This window comes from Phycodurus eques, chromosome 22, assembly GCF_024500275.1.
Source record: "Phycodurus eques isolate BA_2022a chromosome 22, UOR_Pequ_1.1, whole genome shotgun sequence".
In the NCBI taxonomy this organism is placed as follows: Eukaryota; Metazoa; Chordata; class Actinopteri; order Syngnathiformes; family Syngnathidae; genus Phycodurus; species Phycodurus eques.
Window position 1 is genome coordinate 7,158,437 of NC_084546.1, and position 9,503 is coordinate 7,167,939.

At 47.1% G+C, this 9,503-nt stretch overlaps 1 protein-coding gene across 15 annotated transcripts in view; it reads left to right on the forward strand.

Annotated features, from left to right (window-relative positions):
- The window catches only part of cdk17 (cyclin dependent kinase 17), a 34,252-nt gene that overhangs the window by 13,023 nt on the left and 11,726 nt on the right, over positions 1-9,503 (forward strand). For all 15 annotated transcript variants that reach the window (XR_009767634.1, XR_009767640.1, XR_009767638.1 and 12 more), the window contains exons 3-16: positions 12-176; positions 2,300-2,433; positions 4,241-4,366; positions 5,363-5,419; positions 5,515-5,629; positions 5,800-5,894; positions 5,984-6,046; positions 6,135-6,258; positions 6,618-6,738; positions 6,817-6,914; positions 6,995-7,100; positions 8,075-8,117; positions 8,244-8,334; positions 9,422-9,499. Coding sequence is in view for 3 of the 15 variants with exons in the window: in XM_061668511.1 (XP_061524495.1) it covers positions 12-176; positions 2,300-2,433; positions 4,241-4,366; positions 5,363-5,419; positions 5,515-5,629; positions 5,800-5,894; positions 5,984-6,046; positions 6,135-6,258; positions 6,618-6,738; positions 6,817-6,914; positions 6,995-7,100; positions 8,075-8,117; positions 8,244-8,334; positions 9,422-9,499 (1,416 nt within the window). In the remaining 12 variants the exon portion in view is untranslated. The remainder of the gene's footprint in view (positions 1-11; positions 177-2,299; positions 2,434-4,240; positions 4,367-5,362; positions 5,420-5,514; positions 5,630-5,799; positions 5,895-5,983; positions 6,047-6,134; positions 6,259-6,617; positions 6,739-6,816; positions 6,915-6,994; positions 7,101-8,074; positions 8,118-8,243; positions 8,335-9,421; positions 9,500-9,503) is intronic.

Genomic DNA, 9,503 nt, shown 5'->3' on the forward strand with positions numbered 1-9,503 from the left:
TTGTCTTTCAGAGCCCTTCGTGAGGAACGGCCGGCCGCCCACCTCCCACAGCATGCACTCCTTCCTGCACCAGTACACCGGCTCCTTCAAGAAGCCGCCGCTCCGCCGGCCGCACAGCGTCATCGGCGGCACCCTGGGCTCCTTCATGTCCATGCCGCGCAACGGCAGTCGCTTGGGTGAGGCGCCGGCACTGTTCCGAAAGCAGCGGGTCGACGGCAACCCGAACCCGGGCAAAAGAAGTGGCAAAAAATGATGTCGTATCATCCTAACGAAGTTCACATCCGAGTTAATACTCCGCCGAGCGGGCCCTTGAAATAAAGGGAAGCCGATAGGTTGCGAACAGTCGGCATCTGTCGACAAACAGGAAAAGAGTCACAGTCGTGAGATTTCCGTCGTCCTTCCCCGATCTGTGCGTCCATCCCGGGCACCCCCTCCCCCCCTCCCCACCTTCGCTCTTGCCAAAGACGCGTCCGCCCGTGTGACAAAGATGACGTTTGCCGTGAATTCATTCACAAGCGATGCGTAGCGACACGTCAGATCCAGAGAGGCGGGAAGCGACTCGTCGCGAAACGAGGCAGCATCTCACTCGGCTCGGGGGTGCGGGCGACCCGGAAGCCGGTGAGATGAACAGGATCGCTCGTGATTATCTAACACCAGCGGTCACACTCGGACGTGCGAAAATAACACTCCTGTCATCCCAGGGACGGACTTTGTATTTTTGCGCCCCAGTGCCACATTAGACTTTTAACACGGATAGACGGGTCAGGTCATTTGTAGAGGAGGTAAAAGAAAAAATGTTGAAATGAAAATTACGGCCGACAATAATACCCGCACCTCCCACGCGCAATTGTTATCGTGTTAGGTTTTGTTATTGTTGTTCAGCAATCCAAATGGATTTTGATCCGATCAACGGATGCGGTTAGAAACGCATAACAAAGCGCAAATATTCAGTCCAAAAACCATCTGTCCGGTGTTCGCCGATCCGCGTAAGAAGTCATTCACACCCTTTTGAAATCACACAGGATTTGCCACGGGCGGTACGATAAACGTCATCCTTTTAATGCGCGCAGCCGGGCGGGTCGACGGCATTACGTCCGCGTACGGTCGACAGACCTGTCGGGCCTCGCCGCGGACCGCGGCTCGGACGGAGGAACGCGGACATCCAAATCAGGGCGTTTACCGTACGCGGGGCAGAAATGTAGCGGGATACTATTTGGGAAGGGAGATTTGGTGGCGTCGGGCGGGTTTGTTCGGAGGACCGAATGGTAAATAGGTACGAATCATGTGCTCAGAGTGGGTCGCGAGCAATACGAAAAACCGGGAGGCCGCGGAGACATGCGAATGAGGATGCGAAAGCGCGAGGAGAGCGAAAGCGCAAGCGGGGCACGTGTGGGAGATATTTGAGCGCTCGGAGGAGAGGATGTTGGAAAGGCCTTGAGAACCGATGACGGACGAGAGAAATGCTGAAGTGAAAGAGAGGTTTTTATTGTATTTTTTTGAAGTGAGGCAAGAAATAAGGAAATGAGCGTCGTAGAAGTGACAATAAAGAAATAAGCGGGGCAAGATTTGTCATCAGACTGAAGAAAGTGGGTTTTCCCGCTCCGTGCTTGGTGAGCCGCGGTGGCTTTACAGTACCGTAAGCTGCGGTAGAGTGTTTCTTCTCAGTCCCCGCGGGTAAATTGTCAAGAATCGGTTATAGTTGTAGTTCAGTCAGGTGAATTGAATGCGTGGTTGGTTATTGTAGTTTAGTTTTGCAAAAAGTTGAGACCCCATCAAACACACATTAAATGAATGATTCTAGAACGTTTTCCCAGCAGAGTACCGCATATGTGCTTCCGTTAGGCCAGCTGTCCCGATAATTACGCCCTGATATTTGCTCCAGAAAACGAAACCTTTTCATGTTCAACCTAAAATTGGGTGCTAAAACGACCGAACTACGAGCGGAATCTAAATCCCGATAAGCAACCGATGATATGGAACGGCCGTCTGAGTAGAAAGTATTGCGTCACCGTTAATAATGTGGGTGAGACACGGGTGTGATGTTAGGACAGTGGCTATAGGAAGCGTGCATATATATCTCTGTTCAAATGCCAGGTTTTTGCGATATAAAAGAAAACGAGACCGAAATATATCCCGGGAAAACTTTTTCGAGCGTTAATGCGACCTATCCACCGCACGTGCTCACCCTTAAGCCACAGAAAGAGCGCGTTTTGAAAACAGTCCATTTTACTGCGATTCTGAGACAAGTCGGCGACTTTGTGTATTTGACGTAATCGAGATCGCGCGTGTTCTATTACAGACATCGTGCACGAGAACCTGAAGATGGGTTCGGACGGGGAGAGCGACCAGGCGTCGGGGACGTCGTCGGACGAGGTCCAGTCCCCGACGGGCGTCTGTCTGAGGAACCGAGTCCACCGGAGAATTTCCATGGAGGTAATGTTGTCTGTTGTTCGCAGCAGCGAGGAGGAGGAGGAGGAGGAGGAGGCGGGTGTCGTCTTCGCCTCCTAATGGCTTCTCGCCGTCTGGCCGTCACGATAGCGATATTAGCCCCGCTCCCTCGGGACCACAGCAACGAGGAGTTATGAGCCAGAGCGCGTATTCGCCGTTTAAAACCGGCTCTCGTGACTGGGAGCATGCCGGGATATATATATATACGGCGTCGATACGGTCCTTCCGCAAGGAACTCTTATCAGGCCGTAAAGTGTGGAACTGTACAACTTAGATGTCTACAATAACATAATAAGTTCGGAGGTGATTATTGTTGCGTACAATTAAGAAATATTCCTATTTGAGTATGTTGAGGCGGATGTCTGAGTTTTGGAGAAAACGAGGCATTGTATTGCACCGTTGTCATCATTGAAATGGATCACATCCACTTTTGTGCTCAAGGGTCTCGTTCGATGAAAAATAATAAAGTGAATTATTGAAAGCACTAAAATTATAGTTCATTGTCATTGAGAAAATGTATTTTTTCCCATTTAATTGTAAATAATGAAGCAATTATAATGAATAAGTATTTCATAAAACATTGGAATAAGGTTAAATGTCTCAAATAGTTTCCTTAATTGTTTGATTTACATTTGATCAATGAATCATTTGGATCGATTTTGATTGTACTATTTTCCGTTCGATCATTTACATAAAATAAATGAACCAATTAGTCGAAGAGCTAACGGAATAAAACATTTGAAATACATATGAGAGAGAGCAAAACAAACTGCTCAATAACTGTTACAGGAAACTTTGCCTGTGCCTCATGTGGAACGACGCGACACGTTGGATACGCGTTGGGATATCCCGCCGTGCGTCCAGGCTTCCCCCCTCAATAGATCATCTCAATCTTGACTTTGAAAGGCTTCCGCCCCCTACCGGATAACATCCGAGTGTATGTTTTTGATACGTAATTATGATATCCTTCGTGACGTAGGACAACGTATATGATGTAATGCATTGAGATCCCTCTCACCAGGGAATAATATGGGAGTTATTTATCATTGTAAGTTATTTGAGGTTGAAATAACTGCTTCTTTGTTGCCGTTTGTTTGATCTAATTCTCTTAAAAAGCCTCTGTTGTTTGAAACAAGCAGCATAATTACATAATATAACGAGCATCTCGCGTGTCGAGTAAGGAGAAAAATAATCGAGACAACCGTTCGCATCGGCGCTGCAGTCTCATCGCGAACGGAAAAATACGATACGTTTTTAGCAGCGAGGCCAAACTGTAAAGCCCGAACAATAACCTCTTTCTATTTTTACATACCTCGCTCGCGTTTAGCCACAGAAGTGCCTGTTTTTTTTTCATTGAAATGAGATTTATTTTCATCCCAGAATAGATCCCACGGATCACACGTAACAAGAGCGCCGCCGCAGTCGCGCGACACGCACCCGATTTTGCGTTCAGTGTCGGTCTTTATGTAACGGCCCCTTCCACTGTGAATAAATGTCCACGTGCAGTCTAAAGACTTAATTTGCGCGGGCACGATGCTCCCCCGTGAGACGATGGAGCCCATCTGTTTTTTTTCCCCCTCGCCGGCACGGGAAGAGATGAGAGCCGGTTATTTTCGCCACGTCTCTACGAGCGCGCGGGCGCACCGCGTCGGTCTCGCGGATAATATTATGTTCTCTCCCTGTGTCGTAATTGCATACAATGTACGAGGGGATACACTGTCACATTTAATGGGATTGTCCAAATATTTAAGGGGGACAAACGCATTAACATCCGTGCGGGTTTATGTTTAAGGACCTGAACAAACGCTTGTCGCTGCCCGCTGACATCCGGATCCCCGACGGCTACCTGGAGAAGCTGCAGCTCGCCAGCCCGCCCTTCGACCAGCCACTCAGCCGCCGCTCACGCCGAGCGTCGCTGGTGCGTACGAATTTGCGCGCGCCGCCCTTACAGCCCCGCAGCGCTAGCGGCCCGCGCCCAGTCGCCGTGACAACCGACCCAGCGGGAGCCCGAGAATGTACCGATCCGGAGACACGGGCGCTCGCGTTTGTTTTTGAGCCTGGCAATCTGGATAGTTATCGGATGCTCGAGGTATGACAAAGCTCGTAAGTGGACGCATAGGCCAGGTCGTCGATGCACGAGGTATATGAAAATAAATAAATGAATAAACGTGTCGGTTAAATTTGTTAATAGTTGACTATCACTTTATAGTTAATTGTCATGTTTTAATTTGAGGAGTTATTATTAGGGTTAATGAATCCAAAACATTTAAAAATAATGTATCTGGAAAATAGACAAATGTTTTTGTATTTCCAATCAATAAACGAAGTACTAATACGTAGAATAATAATTTACTGTAAATCTGTCTATAAAATGGTTCATATTAGTATTTATTATTTTGATCATTTTCAATAAATAATTGCCCAACTGTTAAACAAAATGAATAAACATTTATCTGTACGTATGATATCGTTTGAGCATTTTTTGTGTAATTTTCTCACCATATTATTTCCAATAAATAATTTGATTTGGGAAAAAAGTAAATGCTTAGTGTCTATGTAAAACCTGAAATATTGTTGTATTATTCGCAATAAATGAATTGTCATTTAAATGACGAAAAAAAGAACTTTTTAACCAATGAAAATGTTCAGGACGGTTTTTATGGGTTTTTAAAATAGTATTGTATTTGTATTTCTAGTAATTAAACAATAAATAAGAAAATTGTTGTCAAATGAAAAATATACTAATGAATTGAAACTACATGTAAAATTGTTTAATTCGGTGGGGGGGGGAGGGGTGATTCTAAAATAATGAAGATAAATATGACTGGGCTCTTGATAATTATCAAGGCATTTGAACACTTTTGAACTTAAGTGAAATACAATGACCGCGTTCGTCTGTGTGATCTTTTCTTAGTCGGAGATTGGCTTCGGGAAGTTGGAGACTTACATTAAGCTCGACAAACTGGGAGAGGTGAGGAGAGCAGCAAAGCTAAGCGACTCAGGGATTCTTGCGGTTTACTCATTTTGCGGCATCTACGGCCCCCCCGCCGCTGAATTCCTTTCCAGGGCACGTACGCCACCGTTTTTAAAGGACGCAGCAAGCTGACGGACAACCTGGTGGCTCTGAAGGAGATCCGGTTGGAGCACGAGGAGGGAGCGCCGTGCACGGCCATCAGAGAAGGTCAATTATTTTGACGACAAAAGAAAAACGATCCCTGTAGTTTTGGGTTTGATTCATTCAGTTGAAAATGGCTTCTTATAACAAACAAAAAGACATTTCAGTGAAATTGCGAGAAAGTCGCACGATAAACCCGCAGCCCGGTTTAACGCAAATGCGTTTCATTTGCGTAGTGTCGTTACTGAAGGACCTGAAACACGCCAACATCGTGACGCTCCACGACATCGTCCACACCGAGAAGAGCCTCACGCTCGTGTTCGAGTACCTGGTAAGCGAACTCGGCCTCGTTCGCCGTCTGCGCGAATGAAAAAGGAACGACGCGACACAACGCCGTGCTTTTGCTCGTGTCATCTGCAGGATAAGGATCTGAAGCAGTACATGGATGACTGCGGAAACATAATGAGCATGCACAATGTGAAGGTTTGAACCTTTTCTTATCGATTCTCTTTTCTGACGTCAAGAAATTGATTGATGATTTAGCGGTGACGTAAAATGTCTTTTATTTCAGGTCTTCTTGTTCCAGATTTTGCGCGGGCTGTCGTATTGTCACAAGAGGAAAGTTCTCCACAGGGACCTGAAGCCCCAGAACCTCCTCATCAACGAGAAGGGAGAGCTCAAGCTGGCCGATTTCGGTGAGAGATTTCAACCCCAAAAAAAAAATTGCGGCCGTATTTGGAATAATTCGATGACAAATAAAAGTCAAAGCGAAGTCCACGCCTCGAAGTTTCGCAGCGAAACGCCACTCCTCGTCGAAACAAGTCGGCACGACGGCCACGTAAAACACAGAATGTCCACAATTTGGGATTATTTCTCACGTGAAAAAGAAAAGATGACGAAGTGCGATGCGTTTACGGGATTGTAAAAAGAAGAGTTTTTGTTTGCGTAGCGAGGGCGCTTTACACAACGTAGCTAGACGAGAAGAAAGGACGCTAGACCGCAGCCCTAATTTTCCTAATTGTACTTTACGTCGACGTCTTCGGCGACGCGGCAGGTCTGGCGAGGGCCAAGTCGGTCCCGACTAAAACGTACTCCAACGAAGTGGTGACTCTGTGGTACCGGCCTCCCGACGTTCTGCTGGGGTCCTCCGAGTATTCGACGCAGATCGACATGTGGTAAAATCTGGGCTCCGACGACATTTTCCCTCACGACGACCCGTCGTCCGAATCTCAGCAACCTTTGTGCGTCCGCAGGGGCGTGGGCTGTATATTTTACGAGATGGCCGCGGGTCGGCCGCTCTTCCCGGGCTCCACGGCGGAGGACGAGCTCCACCTCATCTTCAGGTTACTCGGTGAGCCTTCGACAAGGGAGACCCCCGTCCGAGCCCACCTCGTCGTCCTTTGCCGACAGTCCGCGGTCGTGTGATTGCAGGAACGCCGGCGGAGGACAACTGGCCGGGAATATCCGCCATCGAAGAGTTCAAATCTTACAACTTCCCCAAATACAAACCTCAGCCGTTCATCAACCACGCTCCCAGGTACCGGACCGTGTCTTTCTATCAAGCGCGAAGAGATTTGCTCTGCTTAAGTTGCCCCGAGGTCAACAACTCCTTTGCTATAAATAAACCTTAAGCTGATAATAAAGCTGACGATAATCATTTTTGTCAACTGATATTTTATCTGGTCTCTTTGTCAGACTCGCAGGGAAGGGCAAACATTCGACTTTTAAAAAACGACACGCGGAGCCGGTCGCGTTTGTGAGGTAAAAACCAAAATGTAAACTACGTACGCGAAATAGTTTATTCGGGTCGGACTAAAGTAATACGTCGTCACGTTTTATACGATTCCCAATTGACAGATAATGATTGTCAAACGAAATGAAAATGAAATGTCTCAGCTTTTTGATGTTTTGAATTGTATTATTGACACCAAATGAATTGAGCAACTCTGTAGCGAGTTAAAAAATGATGGATTTAATTTCCACGTGTTAATAGTTTGGTTTATTTGACGAGTCATTTTACAGTTTGATAATATCTGGAATATATTTCCAATACATCCTCAGGTTAGATAAATGAAATAAATAATGCATTGTAATGGACCAATTTTAGAAGGGGAAAGAAACGGTTGGATGAATGATAGAGTAGTGGCACCTGCATACCTAATGAAAGTAAGTTTCACGTGGAAAAGTTTGGATGATTTGCAAACAATCTGTGAAATGAACAGAAAAGTAAAAAAAAAAAAAACCGCGTCTCAGCGCATTTATCCGCGCCACCGCTCGCTTCACGAATAAAGTTACGTTTCAAATCAGGCTTTGAAAATAACACACGGCCGTATTTACCAGCAAGTAGCAGTACCGTCAGCAAAAGTAGACCTCGAGTAATAACGGGCGACCCGTGCGCGCGTAAGCGAGACAGGAAATCCCGCGGAACGTCGCGAAGGCAGCCGTCCGCTTCCTTCCCCCGCAGACAGCCGTTAACCCGTCGTCCTGGTTTTTTTCTTCCGTCTCGTTTAGGCTGGACGGCGAAGGCGTCGAGCTGTTGCTGGCTTTCCTCAGAGTGAGTGTGTAACTTCCCGCACGCGAAAATTGTAAAAGTGGGAACTGTGTACAATATGACTTTTGCGAGGCCAGATTTGAAGCGTGACGGTGAAAAGATTCTAAAACGCGTTGGTCTGCTTCACAGTACGAATCGAAGAAGAGGATCTCGGCGGAGGACGCGATGAAACATTCCCACTTCAGGCATCTCGGGATGAGAATTCACACGTTGCACGAGAGTGAGCACGCACGCACTCACACGCAGAGCTGAAGAAAAGTACGACGGCGAACCGCTCTCGGTCGCGGGGGAATATGTTCGGGAGCCGTTGCGCCGTAGGGTGAATATCTGCGATGGAGAGATTTAACTGTACGGGAAAACATTTGCAATGGTTTGTTTCACCCTTCTCACGAGCTTTAAATTGAAGACACACTTTTGAAACACATGGTCAATGCGTCTGAACGCACGAGCGTAAAATGTACGCAAAGTATATCATGTTTACGATAGCTGGATTGCAAATTGATGAAAAAAATCAACACACAAGCAAGCGAGTCATTCATACGTGCGTTTCAATATCTATTTGTGAAAGAGCGCTTTCGAGAGCGACGTCGATATTTGATTCGTTCGGCGTCCACGCGCACGACACAAGCGCACGCCCGCTCGAACGACTTGGTAGTTGCACGAGACTGACTTTGAAATCAAATCGGCGATAGGGCGAATGAAGCGCGACGTGGCGAGGGAGGTATAACCGTACGCGACAGTAAATATTCGGACGCGGTCCGTCTCGACGAGGGGTGCCGAACTCATTTTGGTTACGGGCCACATCGTAGTTAGGACTTACCTCGGAACCCATATAAATGAAAGACGACCTCCTATACTGTAATTACATACAGTAAACACAGCACATTGAGCCAGTTTTGAAATCAGAAGCCTATAAAAACATGTTTTTCAACGATTACATTTGTTTTCAAAGGGGGATCGGTAACCAAAAAATGCTTGCAAATATCTCAATGGTATTACACCAGAGCACACAGTGAGCAATTTTGATTGGCTTTCGCGGGCCACATGAAATGACGCGGCGGGCCGGATCTGGCCCCCGGTCCACCAGTTCGACACCGTCGGTCGAGACGTTTTCAAACGGAAAGCGCCGTAAGTGCCGCGACGCCGACGCTAGTTTTTTTCTCCCAAGCTCGCGGACGTCGAAAAGTTGAGCGGTTTGGTAAAACCCACGTAATTGTTTCGTCCGTCGGAAGTTGAAAGTTCCGACGCGCAAAGAGCTGGAAAAGAAGCGGAGGTTAGCCGGAGACTGAAGGGCCGCTCTGTTTCAGGCGTCTCCGTATTGACGTTGAAGGAGGTGCAGCTGCAGAGAGATCCGGGCTACAGGAACTCGTCGTACCCGGAGTCCGGTGA